Source organism: Eptatretus burgeri, chromosome 1 (assembly GCF_056783735.1).
Source record: "Eptatretus burgeri isolate ZD-2024b chromosome 1, Ebu_testis_v1, whole genome shotgun sequence".
Classification (NCBI taxonomy): domain Eukaryota; kingdom Metazoa; phylum Chordata; class Myxini; order Myxiniformes; family Myxinidae; genus Eptatretus; species Eptatretus burgeri.
The window spans coordinates 5896434-5914856 of record NC_140961.1 but is presented as its reverse complement, the minus strand read 5'-3'; the positions used below and the strand labels follow the sequence as shown (position 1 = coordinate 5914856).

Below are 18423 nucleotides of genomic sequence, written 5' to 3'. Positions count from 1 at the left end.
AGTCTCCAAAATTAAAACTTGTATTCTGGCTCATCAGGTATAACTTGTTCAGTGGGTATTGTCTTGATAACTCACAATGAGTACTATTGCTGTAAAACTCTTTTTCAGGATTTTGCTGGTCTCCAAGGTATAACTCTTTGGTTGGGTCATCAAGGACGAACTCGTTCTGTGGGTCTTGGTCGCTCATAAGGTCTTCAACCAAGCCAACAATTTCGCCCCAAGTTGTAGCAAAAGCAGTATTTTCATTTCGTATTTCAGACACAATTTCCTGTGAGAGAAAATAATAATGTATTAATTAAGTTATTTAATTATTAAATGAGTATGCTTCAATCAAAGTTTGAAAATAGGAAAATAAAAAATCTTACCTCAATAGATAAGAGGTTTGAATCCAGTTCATCAACTTGAAGGTTTAGTTCCATACAAGACAGAGAGTTCCAAGGAACACCAAAGTCATCCCACTCAAGGTCTTCAACCAAGCCAACAATTTCCCCCAAGTTGTAGCAAAAGCAGTATTTTCATTTCGTATTTCAGACACAATTTCCTGTGAGAGAAAATAATAATGTATTAATTAAGTTATTTAATTATTAAATGAGTATGCTTCAATCAAAGTTTGAAAATAGGAAAATAAAAAATCTTACCTCAATAGATAAGAGGTTTGAATCCAGTTCATCAACTTGAAGGTTTAGTTCCATAGAAGACAGACAGTTCGAGACAAGCACACAGAACACCATTGCCAGCAAAAACAAATGTTTAAAATGGAGCCTGGGTTTGAAGCTTTTATAGAGAAAGACTGGTGGGTGTGGTTTCCTTTGGAAATTCCCTGGGCAAGCCTAGGCAAGCCTTCATTGGGAAATTTTTCAAAACCATAACATCCTGTAATTTTCTAGTGATTTCTTTGTGAGTCAGAGATGAACTGGAAATGATGTAAGAGTGGGCGGGGCTTAGCAAAAGTAGGCGGAGCTTAGGAAAAGTGGGCGTGGCTTAGAAAAAATGCCTTATGAAAAGTGGGCGGAGCTTAGCAAAAGTGGGCGGGGCTTAGGAAAAGTGGGCGTGGCTTAGAAAAATACCTCATGAAAAGTGGGTGGAGCTTAGCAAAAGTGGGCGGGGCTTAGGAAAAGTGGGCGTGGCTTAGAAAAAATACCTTATGAAAAGTGGGCGGAGCTTAGCAAAAGTGGGCGGGGCTTAGCAAAAGTGGGCGGGGCTTAACAAAAAATAACCTGTGGCTCAGGAGGTGGTCAAACAAGAGCATTAAGAGAAGTTTATCATTTCGTAATGGCACAAATGGGGTATCTTAAAAAATATAAAGATTCAAATGTTTTGTTTGTCAATATTTTAGATGGGGATTATTGTGCAAAGAAAATTAAACTATTGAAGGAATTTGAGAATGAACAAATCTTTATAGGTTCAATGAGTGAGCTGTTCAACCCCCAGGTGTTCAATTCAATGAGGTTCAACCTCCAAGTTAAAAGGGAGACAAATAAATATACCTTGGGATAAAAGAGTTATTTTTAGGGAAAAAAAATATAAATACGCTGAAAATCCCCATTCATTTACATGGGGAAAAAGTGAGCCAGAATCAAGTATTCTTACCCTACTCCAGGAAGATGAGGCTTGAGGGGTAGCTTGGGGTGGACGCTGTATGTGGATGATCTGGCTGTTGTGGTGGAGAGTGGGTGGGAGATGCAGGAAGTACTGGAGAAGTGGAAAGAAAGCATTTGAGAAAACATTGGCTGAAAATGAGTGTGGCGAAGAACTGAGGTGATGTGTATTTGGTGGCAGAGAAAATAAATGAATATCGGGTTACAGGGGGTAAGGAGATCAGACAGGGAAATACGTTTGAAGATCTGGGAAGAACAGTGACCGGGGATTTTAAGTCCGAGGCCGAGGTGTGGAGGAGGATTTGGATCGGTGCGAGTACGTGGAGGGAGTAATGGCAGACAGAAAGATATCAAAAGGAAATTGAAAGGAAGGTTCTGTGTAATGTGTACAATGTCGGCCTACATTTAGGAGTCTGGAGATGGTGGCACTGACAGAGAGACAACACCAGAGGCTGTAGGTTTGCGAGAACACTTGAGTCCAGGAGAACTGTGGGAGTGAAGAGGGTGGATAGAAGGAGGATGGAAAAAACTGAGGGAGAAATTGATGTGCAGATGAGCTTGACCGGGAGGTTGGTGAGAAATGCCACTGTGATGGGCTGGACACTTGGTGCGGATGAGGGAAGAGACAATGGCCAAAAGAGTGGATATAATAAGTTGAGACAAGGTAGGAGGAAGAGAGAGAGAGACCACAGTTGAGATGGGAAGATCGTGTGAGAAGGGATATCAGTAAGGTAGGGGTGGTTGGAGAGTGGAGAGAGCTGGCTAACGACAGATGGAGGTGGAGGTCATCGTGGTCAAGTAAGGGCAAAAGCTTGATGCCTTCGGACTTCACCCCCCTTTTGCCACCAAGGAAGAGGAAGAGAGAAAGAAAAAAGAATTCTCCAAAAAAGGTCCATATTGTTATGAAAATGGGAATTTTCATGCATTTTTATGGTGGTATTTTTCCCATTGGCTAGTTGATGGTGTCGTTATGTTTTTGCTCCGTGATTTTACATTTAGGATACTCAGGATTATTATATTGTATGTCATAAAATCGTTAGAATATACTTCCTATGTAGTTATAGGAATGTAAAGTCACCTGGTTACCTTGAGCAGCCGAGTCGTGGTCAACTGCTGGAGACCCTCCAGGTCAGTGCCTTCCAGCTACAACAGTCCTTCACTGTCTCCTTGAGGTCATTGATTTTCATCATCGTTGCTGACTTCACTTAGGTCAGCCATTTTGATTCGGTCTCCCTCTTCTACGAGTTCCACTGCCTATTCCTGTCATCAGAGATTTCTCGAGGTGGTGTTGGGACCTCATAATGTGACCAAAGTAGACCAGTTTGGTGGAGGATGGTAGCATCAAGCAAAAATGGGATGGTCAAGGGTCCGGAGGGATGGAATTATTTTATCTCCTTGAGATTCCAGGGAATCGAACCTTCCATCATCAACACTACATTTCAAAGCCTGCATTCTCAACTTGTCTCTTTTTGTGGTGGTCCATGTTTTCCAGCGGCATCGGTCGTGACAGGGAAGTTGAATGTGCGAAGAAGGCAAATGCATGACAAATCTCGATTATGTAAAGCACACAATTTGCCTTAGAGGTTACACATACCAATTTCAGACTCAACCCCCAATATTGAAAACCTTCCCCCCTAATAATGGAATGTATCATCTTGCCCTGATTGAGGTCCTCTTTTTTGTAGCAATGCAAGATCTATTAGACATTAAGAGGCGTTTAAATATACATTCCTCCAAGCAGAGGCCACCTTTGTGAAAATAAGGTAAAAGTGAGAAAGACATCAGAAATGGAAAGGAGGCTAAAAGCACATGTTTTTAGGCCCATTCATCTTCTTTTTTTTATTTAAAAAAATATTTTTGATGCCAATGGGTTTTTGGAAAATTGCTCCTACTCATGATTAATTTCATGCTTCTATCACGATTTGAACAGCGGCACCAGCATTTGGAGGCTTTATCTGCGACACAAAGTACACTTTCTAATTTACAAATGGGTCACTTACTAAAAGGCTTCGTCTCTACATAGTACCTTGCCAATTCAATCATACAAGTCCTTCATTTTGATATTTCCTTGTTATATAAATGTCTCTTGGGAAAATTGCCATTTCAGCTTTTGTTGTGCATTATTCTGTGTCATTTAATGCTTCATTCACTCTTTGGATTCTGTACTTTAAATATTCTCTGCAATGAAGTGAAATATTTAAGACTGTTTACCATATTGCTTAATGTAACTTTAGGGTAAGATTAGTAGTTAGATAAATCGAGTGGGATCACCATGCTGAGTTGTTGAATAAAAGTGTCTGAGTATCATTTCCAGTATTGTGAGAAAGGTCCTGTTACTTAAGTAAGTAGTTAATTGGCCTCTTCACTATTACGTTATCATGACCTATAAAGCAAACCCATGATATGTGTTGAGGTCAGTTATATCTGGGTGTGCGCTCTGCAAAGGTGGTCACCTGACAAAGCAATCCTATTCTCTCCATACAAAACGGATGGAGGAAAAAAAAATCCATGGGTTTTGGGTTTCTGGAGTGCATAGGTAGTATTTTCATTCCCTTCGCTATCCTGATTTATCAAATTATGCCATTTTCAGACTGACCTTTGCTCTGGCCTGCAAAGGGTTCTTAATTTTTCATAGCTTTGGAGGGTGGCACCGGCTCTGGATTCACATCATTGCTTATGGAGGAGGCTTTCAGTTGACTATGGCAAGAAAGCCAAACTGGAATTCTCTGTGTACCCAGCACCACAGGTAAAGTATCTATTATGTTTGATGATTAGTTTGTGCTCTTCTAATCTAATCCCATATTAAAGTATCACTGCAGAAGTGCCAAAGTTGCTGGAGCCCAAGTAGCCTTAATATTTGTTTTTGGCAGTTGTGGTACATGGCTAGGCTGATTACTGAAGGCTGAGATATCTTCAAACCATCATCTATCTATACTACTAATGTGTGTGTGTGTGTGTGTGTGTGTGTGTGTGTGTGTGTGTGTGACCGCTGTTTCTCGACAACCACTGGTCCGATCTAATTTAAACTTGCCAGGTATATTGCTGGGGACCTGAGGATGTGCCTTTTCAAGGTTTGATATTAATCGGCCAAGTGCTTCCCAAGTTATAGCCATTTATTTACCAAACCAATGACAATACACGTTGTTGCGTGGGTGTGGCCGATGGGGAAGGGAAGCTCAGCTGCGTTCCCCATTCCTGGTTACAGCGTACGGGCTTCCGGAGTGCGATGACTTCGTGTATTCTAATAATTTCTCAATTTCTTATGCTCATTTATAGATAATCACAATGCCACAAGTTATGATCGTTTTCATATTAGGTGGTGTATAAATTTTGGTAACATCAGAGTGCTGGTATGCTCTGAACCAGGAAGTAAAAATTTTTTTCTCTCTCTTCTCTTCTCTTTTTGTTTTTCCTTGCCACGACATTGCAAAAAGGTAAAATACATTGGCGCTAATTGAATAATTGGGTATTAAAACTAAATTGCGAATAATCGTAACTGCGAATAATAGGCGAACTTCCGGGTCACGTATGTACGGGCACGCGAGAGCGAAGAAACTGCCTGTGTGGTTGTTGTTTGTTGCTCGCGGTTTGAATATTTATTTATTATTATTATTATTTTTTTATCTTTTTTTTACGGGCACGTACTAGTATATTCAATGCCAATGATATCTGAGACACGTTTCTGAAATGGGACGAGTCATTTTTCCACGTATTATATGTTCATCATTTTGTGTTCCTCCTTCCACTTCCTCCCTTCCTGTTTCTAGGTAGGTTTGGCACTACACTACAGCACTCTCTCTACATTACTCTGGATTGTTGCTTTGTCTCGTCGCCTACATCGCCTTCTTTTTCGGCCAACCAGACCAACTGAGGGTGTGCTACATCCCCCACCTCCTGCCCCCATCCTCAGGTAAACTGTGCCCAGTGTTTTGTTGGTAAATTTGCAACCACATGGACTCCTCTTTTTGCAATTCTTTTCAACAAAGAAACAATGATCTGTTCTCTTTGACATGTGGCAATAATTTTTTTCATGCTGAACACAAACTTTCTCAATGCTCATGTATTTTTTAAGCAGTGAAACCGCTTCAATATTTGACTATTTCCATCCATCCATCCATCCATCCATCCATCCATCCATCTTTCCAAATGAAGAAGAGCATTTGTAATACATTATATTTCTCCAAGAAATGGATGTGTGTGTGTGTGTGTGTGTGTGTGTGTGTGTGTTTGTGTGTTTGTGTGTTTGTGTGTGTGTTTGTGTGTTTGTGTGTGTGTGTGTGTCATGCTTTTTGTGTCGATTATGTCGTGCATCAATTAATTACATTTGTCTAATATTAATTGATGCTGAGTGTAGTGGTGTGTGTCTGTAATCCTGCTACTTGAAGGCTATGGTTGGGGGATTGCTTGAGGATGGAAGCTTTGCGTTGTGCTGCACTCATAAACAGAACAAAGCAGCCCAGCAGATATGGTGGCACCCAACCCTGATTGTCAAGTTAGGTCAGGCTAGATCAGATTTGTCACTTGCTATGAGTTTCATGCAAACCCCACACTGACCTGTTCATGGTCAAGTGTTGGTGACAAAAATGGCTGCCCCCACCAGTTCCCCCTGGTGTGGAGGGTGTATGGACATGGACCCCCAGCAGGATTAAATACAAAAGCTGACACAGGGCAGAGGAGCTCCTTGTGAGCCAACGGCCATTCATATCTGGTGCCAACTGCATCTGCAGACATCCTCCTGCAGTTAGTTACTTTCCAGAGAGGTTGGTGGCAGGATTTGCACTGCAGCCACCACAAAACACTCCACTTCACAAAATGCACTGTATTGTGTGTTGGGGTGGTGCTGAGGTGTCGTCCACCAGAAGTCAGGCTCCCCAGGTTAACCTGGGGTGGTACCTTTGGGTGGGTGCCTGGAATGTCCTATCCCTAAGAGATGGAGATGGGCCAGGCATCTCTCTGGGGGATGGCCAGACAGAGGCCCCTGGAGTACCTGTGGAAAGTGGACACAGCGACATGCTGTGGCACATGCTCCCAATGTATTTTGAGAGACGGGAGAGGGATGTGGTGGGGGAGATGGGGTAAACTAGATGGACACTACAGGGACTTTCAGGAAGGCTCATGGTGACTCAAAGTGGTCTGTGGTACAGTTGTCACACAGTTAAGCTATTATAGTCAAGATAGATATAAAGTTCAGACAATTATTTGTCTACAAAGAATAGGGTTGGTTGACCTGATGAATGTGGCCTCCATTGCACGATGGTGAGCTAAACTGCACCCTCTACTCAGGATTTTAAACCAGCCAACACGATATTGCTCTACACACTGAGGATTATTCAGTAAATGATGACCAATCTCGGAGGCACAGGGAATAGTTGTCGTACTATGTACATTCTTATAAGCCCGAGTTCGTTGTCTCTTCGGTTGACTGACCCTGTCTGCTCCCCAAAGGAACTTGTTGGTCAACGCGATCCTTCAATCTCAAAGATGTGTGGCATATGTACAGAGCATAACACAGGCACTGAAATTCGTAAATAATCTTACTTGTATGAGACATGGGCAGAACGTCTTTTTGAACTGATTGAAGCAACGGGGGTGGGGGGGGGATGAAAATCACTCGTGGTTGAACTGCATTGTAAGAATGGGACACTGTCTGTTCTGGTTTTCAAACCGATGAGACACACTTTGCCTTTCCAAGGTAGACTGAGGTATACAGGACATTTATCCGGTCCAATTATAGAATTCTTTAGTAGGTTCAGGAATTTGTGTATCTATACACACACACACACACACACACACACACACACACACACACACACACACACACACACACACACACACACACACACACACACACACACACACACACACACACACACACACACACATTGATGACCTGTTCAGGATCCCCATTTTCAAGAAGAATAGTCTTGATGGTCTCAATTTCAGCATGGAGTTTGTCTGTGGAGCAGATCTTTCTTGCTCTATTGACCAAGATACCAATCAATCCAATCTTGTATCTGGAGGAACTGTAAGAGTCCCACCGAGTATACTGTCCAGTAAAAGTAGACTTTCGGTAGACTGTGGTTTTATAAGCGTCAGCCGATTTCTCAACTAAGACGTCCAAGAAGGGAAGTACTCCAGAGCGTTCCATCTCTAAGTTGAACTCTTGGGAGGGATGGAGGGAGTTCAGGTCTGCGAAGAAGACTTTACATGTTGAGGTTGACTCGAAAACAGCAAATATGTCCATTATCTCACACGCCATTTCCGCCAGTTCATTTCTGCCTTCTCATTATTCACGATGCTCTGTGGTTCCACCAATCAGGTAATCACGTCCTTTCTTTCTCTCAACCAATTAACGCTGAGCACATTACATTGCAACTTGATAAATGAGAGCTTGGTGCTTCTTATTCCTCTGCTTGCGGGTTTTATCCTGAGAAGTGCAAGTCCGAAAGCTTTGATAATGTCCATTTTATTGAAATCCATAAATGTAAACATTGTTGATCAAGTATTGTTGACTTGCTGCTGCTCGTTTATATAGAACAGTATTTACTTAAATTATCTGACATTACTTAATAACTCTCTGAAAGTGATGAATTGCTTTTCATAATTTAATCCTAATAATACCATTAAAAAGGAAGCTGACAAGTTTGATGGTTAAAAACGTTTCTTCTGTCGTGTGACGAAGCACAGCTGTGCAATCAGCGATGGAAAGCATCAAATAAAGTGGGTTGGAATTGCTCCTTTGCATCATTTTGTGGTGAGTAAAGATGTCACAATAATTAGGTTTATTCTTCCTGTAGCAGCAAGTGTTGTGTTTGCAGTTGTTCTCTGCAGATCATTTGTACCATCCTGAGCCTTTGGATGTTAAAGAGCACTTTGTCATTCAGATGATTGACATAGCTTCTTTTTTGCACAGCAACAGGTGGTGACCCTCGCTGTTCTGTTCAAAATGAATCTCACACTGCCTAACCATTATAATAATAACATCTAGAAAGAGCAATCAGGGATTGCAGACCCTCAACCGGATTTGTTTTGTGTGGTGTATTTTGTTTGGCAAATAAGTGGAAGGATGTACTGAATGAAAGGCCATTGATTGCAAACGACAGGTCTAAATTGTCTAAAGGGAAAAGTGTCTAAAGGTCTGAGAAGATCTATCTAAACAAGGGGTCTAAAGGGTCTAAATTGTGCAAAGGAGTCTAAAGGGTCTTAAAACACATCTAAAAGGGCACTAAGGTGTATAAAGGGTATTAAATGGTGTGAAGGTCTGTAGGTCTAAAAGTCTGAAAAAATGTAGAAAGGGTTGAAAGAGGTCCGAAGGGGTATCAGTGGTTTAAATGAGTTTAAAGTGTCTCAATGGTCTTTACAAGTCTAAAAAGGGTTGAAGGGGACTGAAGGGTATAAATGGGTCCAAACACGGTCTTATATAAGGGTAAAAGTGGTTTTCTACTCAATCAACAATGGATGGAGACCCTCAATGTCAGACATGAGATCAGGGTCGTCTCTCTGGACATATCTCATGCTTTTTATACAATCTGCCATCCTGCCTTGCTCTCCAAGCTCTGCCTAAGGCATCCAAGGCCAACTCCACACATGGCGTACTGACGTCTTCCACTCTCTAGCCAACATGCGGCTCTCAAGGGAATCCTTCCATCTCCTTTTCCTGTCAAAGCTGGAGTGCAGTGTTCTGGGCTGAGTCCTATTCCTGATCTTCATCAATGATCTGACTCTGACTCTGGAAAATTCTCTTTTTCATTTTTCTTTAAATTTTGCTGATGTCTCCAATGCCTGGTGTTGGCATAATGGTTAGGGTGGGGGGCTTTGGACCCGAGTGTCCTGAGTTCAAATCCCGCTCACCTGTTGAATTAATACCAGGTGGGGTTAACTCAACCTGTCATCCTTTTGAGGTCGGCAAAATGATTGCCAGCATGCTGGTATCCTGTGTCGGAGTGGTGACCCTCCAGGATTGTGGCCAATAGCCAAGGAGACTGCTTAAGCAGCACCAACGCTCTGCACAGAGTATGGTCTCAATATCCTCCTCCTCCTCCACCCTCTGCCATAACATCCCTCATCCTTCAAACAGGCTCTCTGCAGCCTCTTCCCTCTCTTCAGACCTTGGAAAAAAAAATCACAAGCTGTTCAAACACTTGGAGCATGTCTTTCAATCCTGACAAATGTCACACACTCACTACCTCTCCCTGAAAGGACTGTCTGGAAAGTTCAATCATTCATACTCCTGGGTCTCACTATCAGCCATGATATTTCTTAGGCAAACCACATTTCAAAGTTGGCCTCCAAAGCCAGCTGCTGACTGGGTATTCTCCATCATACAAAGTCCTTCCTTGCCACACCTGAAATCCTATCCACCTACAAAGCCTTCATCCGCAGCTTGGTGGAGTACTGCTCTCTTCTCTGGGCTGGCTTCCCTGCCTCACACCTTGCTCAGCTTGATGTCATGGAAACCAAGCCTTCAAGATTGTTGGAATCTCTCGCAATGAAGCCGAATCTATAGGTCTATCACTGTGTCGTCCCAGATCGGTCGGTAGTCATTTTGTCTTCTACCACCTCCTTTCTGGTCTTGCACCCTCTGCTCTTTCTGTGCTTTGGCCCCTCCATGTTTCTGAAGGGCACACACAGTCTACGATCAACCCCCTTCTGTTGAAACTTCCTAAATTCAGGTTCACTGCGCACCTCCACTCATTCATTCATCTTTTCTTCCACCTGTGGAATAAACTTCCACATTATGTTCAATCTCATTCCTCCCTCCAGCTCTTCACCACCATCTCAGGCCATCTCCATCCAAAACCATGATCTTTTCTCCCCTTGTTAACCCCACACAGATCCCTCCTTCCAAATTTCCAGTTTTTCCCTCTGGAGAGTTTCCTTCTGCATCTATCCATCTTGTTCACCATTTGCATCTTCTCCTGCTCCCCCCCCCCCAATTCCTCCCCACATCCACTTTTTGTCCAAGTTTCCCTCTATCTTGATCTTCATCTCTGCTGTTGGTGGTTCCCCACTCTCTCTACAGCTCCTTTTGCGTCCTGTTTTGTCTATTACGTCCTGATCCATTCATTGTACAAGCTCTTCAACAATCCTCGACCTTTGTATACAAAACAATGAGGTTGGTAGATCTAAAAAGTACATTAGAACAGTACATCATTAATATGATGTAATTAACAGACATAGTCATGATTAAGTAATACATAATTAATAGATGTACTCACGTTCCAAAGAAACGTGATTGAGACACCGTGCTCAGATTTCATTAGTACGTAATTAATGGCCATACGTTCCAATAGTATGTAATTAATAGACATACTCAGTTGCTATAGTATGTAATTGATAGACGTACTCACGTACCATTATTTTCATTTACTATTACTATTATTATTATTACTATCACTATCTTTTTCAATATTGTCATTATTATTATCATTATCATTGTGTACCATTATTAGGTCGCCTGTAAGGCATGTGGTACCCCATTGGTTTTGTTCTTTCTTTTTATTATTGTTATTCTTCATCCCTTTCTATTGCTCTGTTATTTTCTTCATTTTTTTTTTTTCTCAGCAATCACTTGACCGATTGATACAAAATTTTCAAGGTAGGAATCCCTCATTGAGAAACTTTTAAATGATAATTGTGACATCATCGGTCAAGTGATATGGCAGCCGGCTTGGATTAAACGCAAATAATTAAAATATATTTTCTCTAAAACCACTGAACAACAAAAAAATTAAACTTGGCGCATGCCATCTATTCCCAAGGGGGAATTAAAGGTTGATAACAATGATGTCATCAGTGAAGTGGAAGGCCAGCCATAAATGTTTTAATTGAAATCCTATAAAATTGAAAATATACATAATCTATGACCAAATTGTATGGAAATATTAAATTTATGACGTCATCCGTCATGTGGTTTGGCAGCTACTTTTTTTTTGAAGAATAAACTCTTCTGATGTTTTTTTTTTGTTCTCTAGAACTGCTTTAGAGATCGAAGTGAAACATACACAAATGATCAACTAGCCATGTTGAATAAAGTTTGATAACTATGACATCATAGGTCACATGGTCTGGCATCCATATTGTATTTACCCTATCACCTTCAATAAACATCTTCTTTCAAACCACCCAACCGATCGACACAAAACTTGAGGTATGTCATCAACTATGCATGGTGATTAAAGTTTTATCACTAAAACGTCATCGGTCACATGGTGTGGCAGCCAAATTGGATTGAACGACAATATTAAAAACATGATTTCTCTGAAACCGCTTAACCTATCAAAGCGAATCTTTCCACATATCATCTAACGCCATTGCTGCATATTGTGTGAAAATGATGATGTCGTAGGTCATGTGGTTTGGCAGCTATATTGGATCGAAAAACGAACCTTATCTGATCAACAAGAAACCTCACAATTGTGATCACCTACCCACTAAGAGGGGAAATGTAAACTTATGATGTCATCTGTCACGTGGTTTGGCAGCCATATTAGTTTGAAAACCGTTCCTTTAAAAACCTTCTTCTCTGAAACCGCTTAACTGATTGATATGAATTGTATCACAATATATGCAGTGAGGTTATGTGGATCATAACTGCAAATGTCTCACATTGATAGCTTCAGTGGTTTCCGAGAAATAATTTTTTAATTACTTCCTTAAAACCAATGCGGCTGCCACACTTGGTGACTGATGAAGTCAATGTTTAATAAAATATATGCATCAAGGACAGTGTATCATACCTGTTAAGTCTTGCATCGATAGGTTAATCGTTTTCAGAGAAATAATTTTTCAATATTTTCCTTAAAACCAATGTCACTGCCACACCACATCACTGATGACATCCTTATTATCAAAATTTCTGCACCATGGGTAGTGAATCATATTTGTAAAGTATTGCATTGATAGGTTAAGTGGTTTCAGAGATTATAATATGACCGACTCGGCATTGGGAATATTGGTTCAAAATTTCAACATCATTGGTCACATGATCTTGTAGACACATGGTCTGGAGCCACAATTCTCAATATTCTGAATCTTGACATTCCCCAACGCTGAGCCCACAAGCGGAAGATTTTATTGGTCGAGGTGGCATAAAATTATGTAATATTTTGTCCAAATACTGCTAAACTTGAGGTTTTTGGAAGTGACAAGAAGACGACATGTGTTCTCCAGTGCAAGTAAATAATTCACTTGAAATAAAATAAAGATTGTAAAGGATGGAGAACAAAAAAAACTTTTTTTCAGAAGTTTATCGCCATTGATGCACCGTCTTTTAAACCGACTTATTTCACAGGTTACATTAGTTCTTGATCATGATTGTTGTTTGTGTCTTTATTATGTCCTTAAAAACATGAAGCTTCCTGTTTGTCTGGCAGTCGAACAAAATTGAAAACAATTCCAGAGACAGACAGAAAGACAAAAAAAATCTCACTCCTCTCTGTAAATGTGCGCTTGGGATGAAATTTCATAAAATATGCCAAATTCAGTGCCAAATACTTATAAACAACAGGTTTGTTTTCCAATTCATGTTCAGATTTGTATTCAAAGTGCACCATTCAATTGAAATTAAGTTGTTCCTCAATTAAAGACTGACGTCTGTGGACAGACAGACAAAGTGAACCAATTGCTTAACCCCCTTTTCGCTTTGCTCATGTCGAGAAATAATGCCAGTTCCTATCAAAGAACCTTGACCCAGGAGGAGGCCGTCAGGCCCATCAAGGCCTGCACTATTGCTGCTAATTTGTGTTTGTCTATACTCTATTCTTTTGTTCATACTGAGCATCAAGCAAGGAAGGAGCACTTACCATTTTTAAAGTCTTTGCTATGACTCAGTCGGGGTTCAAGCCGCCGACCTCCCATGTTCAGAACAGATGCTCTAAAAATGACACCACCGAGTCTGGTACTGTTGTGTCATTTGAGAGAAATAGGAGTAGGAGAAGACAACTGGGTAGAATCAGCTTCAAGCACACACATAAAAAATTATGATTGTGCTTGTGAGTGATTAGCACATGCATTCTTGAGCAATTAGAGCATAGAGACCAAACTATCTCCTTTAACTACATTCCAACTGATAGTAACAGAAGTCATACTCTGCTGTCTGATTATCCACAATGTTAAATTTTGGGGAAAGGCGCATTCATTGTGGACACAGGTGGCATTGGGATATTCCCTTTCCACCTCATTGGCCAAGAATAGCTGCAGTCCAAGGATGTCCCAGTGCACCCGAGTCGGAGTCCCGATGGATGCTACTGGCTCCGTAATGTTGAATCGGTCGATCATTCCTAAAACTGAGTAATCTGACCTAATCCCTTCTTCTGTCAAAAATAATTTATACCACAGGTAAAGAGTTGATTGCTTTCATATCTGTAGATCCATCTTTAAAGTGCACCATTGTGGTTTTGAAACGTAGAACAGTTTGCCTCATGAAAGCTGATGTACGTTGTGCACATAATTCAACGTTGCATCCATTTACAGACTGGTCGGAAGCATCACCGTTGTTCAACAACACTGCAAACTTCCTTGAAATCCAAAAAGCACTCAAAAATGTATTTTCAAACAAAAAAATAATTTCAGAGATTTTCAGACAAAATCAAATCTCCTTTTAACCTCTTTAGCAATTGTATTGTATTGTTGGTTTTTTTAATTTTTTGAATCGCTTGGTAAATTTTGTTTTGGTGTAAAGAAACCTTTCTCCTTCCATTAAAGGAACTAGATCCTTCACTGAGAATAATTTGACATTTTCATCTGTTCTCCTTATGCTCTTCTTGCTGCTGTTCAGTTGTTCTTTAGAATTTGGGGAATAATTTGAATCACTGGATACATTGAAAGCATTTAATTGTTTTTTCAAATACCATTGCCACAAATTAATTTTTAAAAATTGAGGAAATTATTTTAAGATTATTGGGAAAAATGCCAGGGGCATAGAAAATGCCCCTTTATATGGTACGTGCCATGTGGAAAACAACAGAAAAGAAGGGACACTCAATGGCTTGTAGTGAATGCCAGACCATAGAAAATATGGCACATTCAAAAAAAAATCTCGTGTGCGTACTGGACTACCCAAGTAATGCTCTAGAAAAGTTCATATAAAGGGGTGTCAATTTTTTTTAACAAATTCATCACACACGTACACATTATCTTATGGGTTGTCATTTTCAAGGTTCACAAAAAAAAACTTGACGTACTGATGGGTTTTAACCGATACATGCAGGATGCCCCTATGAAAGCTGATTAACTCCTGGGAAAGCTTATTCACTCCGATACTGACATACTTTTTCAGCATTCATGTGCCTATTGATCATGTACTGTTTGAAGGGAAATTGCACACCACATGTACATCTATAAATTATGTACTTTTGTAATGTACATTTTGTGGTGAAGCCGTGTGACTATATGTCGATTGATTACGTATTGTTTGAACATCAGTTGCACCTTGACTTCACACACACATATGTTTATTAATTACGTACTATTGGAATGTACCTTTAGATGCTTTAGACTGCTGAGACTCCTTCGACCGTTGAAGACCCCCAGACGACCCAAAGTAAACCCCTTAAAGACCCGTGGAGCATCATTTTACCTTTCGGACCCTGAAGACCCATTTTACCTTTAAAACCCTTAAGACCCATTTACCTTTAAGATCCTTTCAACACTTGACACCTTTCGATCCCTTCACCGTTTAGACCTTTACGGCCCTTCAAGTCCCTTCAGACCCTGAGATCTTAACACAATTCAGAGCCCTTACACCATTAAGAAATATGAGAGAGCTTTGACCCTTGACCATTTATATCTTCTTTTTTTTTACTACTTGGACTTTCTTGTATCACAAATAAATTTCAAATAAATATAATATCACCAATATTACGAATAAATTTGTAGAAAATAAATGTTTGTATTATGATTGGTGTAAATCATGTCAACACAGCAAATCTGTGATGGAAATCCCTGCAACGGCGTGTGGAGAGGCTTGCGTAGCGAGCCGATCCATGCTAGTATTCCATAATTACATGACATGTACCTTTAATAATGTTACATAGCTCATGCATCCAAAGGATCCATTTGTGTCCTGTCAATCTCATGACAGAGAATGGTTCTGTGCCAGGTTCTGTATGACATCTTCCAGAGCATTTGAGGAGTTGAAAGAGGAAATGCCTCCCTGACAGCATACGAGCCAATATGCGTTCTTGAGTCGTATAATCGACGCTATGACACATCTGCAACAGGTCTGAAGAAAACATAAGGAAATCGGTTCGTATTTTATTGAGGTGACGAGCCATTGTGGACACCTTAGACAATGCTCAAGTTTGTTACACCACTTCATCGTGAGCAAATAAAGAGGTTGTTCGGCTTTGGTTAATTCTGTAATTGTACACTGGCTCTCAGATCGAGAACATGGGTTTACAATGATAGCTTGGGAATGATAAGAAAGGATGAGGAGGATGAAATTTTACAAACTACTTCAGGCTGAGCCAAAGTAGAGCGAATCACAATTTGGTCTACTGTTACTGCTACAACAAGCACTACAATTACTACTGTGATGACAACTACTACTACTATGCTGATGATGTTCTCGTGTTTGTGGGAAGTGCAAGAGACATACAAATAATTTATAACTGTCAGCAAATCTACTCGGCAGCAACATCTGCTAAAACAAATTGGCTGAATTGCTCTGGATTTCTGTTTGGACCCCGTGCATGTTGATGATCTATCTTCCCACGCTGTTTCAGCAATTCGCATGGCATCATCAATAACTTAAATATTTGAGGATCGATTCGTCCATCTCTCGTAAATGCTCGTCAATTCACAACTGGAGTACTTTAGAGGATAAAAAAAACTGGTGACTTTTAGAGACTGGAGTGGACTATTCAGGATCCTGTCTTTACATGGGAGAGCTCTTTTCATAAAGCAATTTATGAGCCGAGTGGAAGAAGTACCAAAGTCACAAGAAGGACTTGAGCAAAATTATTACAGATATGCACTGTTACCATACTGTTGAAAGAGTTCCTGGTTCTCACTTACTTTGCCCAAAAATGTGACTTAAGTACTTCTTCCAATAAGGTCTTCAATTTGTCATTTTAAAACTGTTGTTCAAGCTTTCTTGCAAAAGTATTCCAGATGAGTTTCTGGCTAATATGAAAAGTAAGTTGTTGGACTGCATTTTGAATGGTAAGCATTGGGTATCCCAAGGAATCTTCATGAGCGTGCCTCTTGCTGAAGGTGGGCTTGGTTTTCCCTGCCTTTGTAGCCACATTTACACCTTCAGGCTGCAGACCATTTCGCGATACCTTTATGTGAACCCGATACCGCAATAGTGCATCATACTTTTTCAGTAAACTGCTCAATCCAGAGGAAAAAGGGAAATATTCATCATCACCTCTCAAAACCTTAACCCATTGCTTAACCTCTCAAAACCCATTGCCTTCTTTTTAACATGAAGCGCTGTAGGCCTGGTATGCAGTTAATATGAAAAGAGCAAATGGTCGTCACCCAGGAAAAGACTTGCGCGAAGAGCTCCTTTTCCTCAAAACCATTTCTACAGTCCCCGACACTAGCTTCCCTCGATATAATGGTAAAACTCTTGTCCAAGAGTAGTAGTACGACAATCCATAGTGGGAGCTCTCTTAAAGGATGGGAAGAGTGGTGTTATCTGAATAATTTTTTTTGTATACATTTTCGAGGCTCATATGAGAGCAAGCACACAACAAGAGGAGGCAGGAGATGAGAGGGTCAGGAGAGGGAAGGCCAAACTAGTGGGAAACAGAGACATCAGGAGATCTGTGGAAGGGAGAAGGATGGGACAGGGAACACGGGATACACAATATGGACACTACAGGGACTTTCAGGAAGGAAAGCGGGGAATTTGAAGGAGGTGGGTTTTGGGTGGATTAACAGGGATAGAAAAGATCGAGGTTATGGATGGGGGAAGATAAGAGGTGGTGGTGAACTGCTGTGTTGAAGGCCTGGAGGGAAGTAAGGGGTTGAAGAGAGTGTGGGAGTTTATTCTAAAGGTGGGGAAAAAAGAGGAATGAATCAAGTGATTCTTGATTTTGGTAGTTACACCACGTGTTAGACCAGTTTGTGATTTTACCCAGATCTGCAGTGAGCGAAGAAGCTGCTGCTTGCCGGTCTGAGGGATGACAGATGGTAGGGAAGAGGGCGGAGTCATCAGCAGAGAGACAAAGAGGATTTTCCAGAGAGTCGAAGAGATCATTGATGAAAACCAGAAAAAGAACAGGGCCCAGAACGCTACCTTGAGGAACTCCAGCCTGGACAAGAAGCGGGGATGAAAGAACTCCATTTAGGGCCACACGTTGGCTGCGACAGGAGAGGAAGTCTGCGAGCCATGAGTGGAGATGGCCTTGGATACCATAGGAAGAGAGTTTGGTGAGCAGGGCAGGGTGCCAGACTGTGACAAAAGCACACAATATGTTTAGGGATATGGCTCTGATTTCATGTCCGGCATTGAGGACCTCCATCCATTGCTGGCAGAACAGAAGCAGCATATCGAGGGTCGAGTAACCTAGCCTAAAACCAAATTGATGATCAGAAATCAAGCCATTGGAGAAGACGAAAGATTTAATGTCTGAAGCGATGATGGATTCCATAACCTTGCTGATGATTGGGAGAATGCTGATTGGTCTGTAGTTGCAGGGATCTGTTTTTGCACCTTTTTGTGCAGTGTGGTAATGTTTGCTGATTTCCAAGCAGATGGCAGATTACCTTGAGCAAATGAGAGGGTGAACAGAACAGAGAGAGGATGAGCAAGAGCAGAGGAGCAGGTTTTTAGGAGACGTGGGCTGATTCCGTCTGGAACGGTTGCAGAATC

At 41.0% G+C, this 18423-nt stretch overlaps 1 protein-coding gene across 1 annotated transcript in view; it reads left to right on the top strand.

Annotated features, from left to right (window-relative positions):
- The window catches only part of ADGRA1 (adhesion G protein-coupled receptor A1), a 522543-nt gene that overhangs the window by 476079 nt on the left and 28041 nt on the right, over positions 1-18423 (top strand). Inside the window, exon 5 of the mRNA XM_085871264.1 lies at positions 5366-5508. Coding sequence (XP_085727390.1) covers positions 5366-5508 — 143 coding nt within the window. The remainder of the gene's footprint in view (positions 1-5365; positions 5509-18423) is intronic.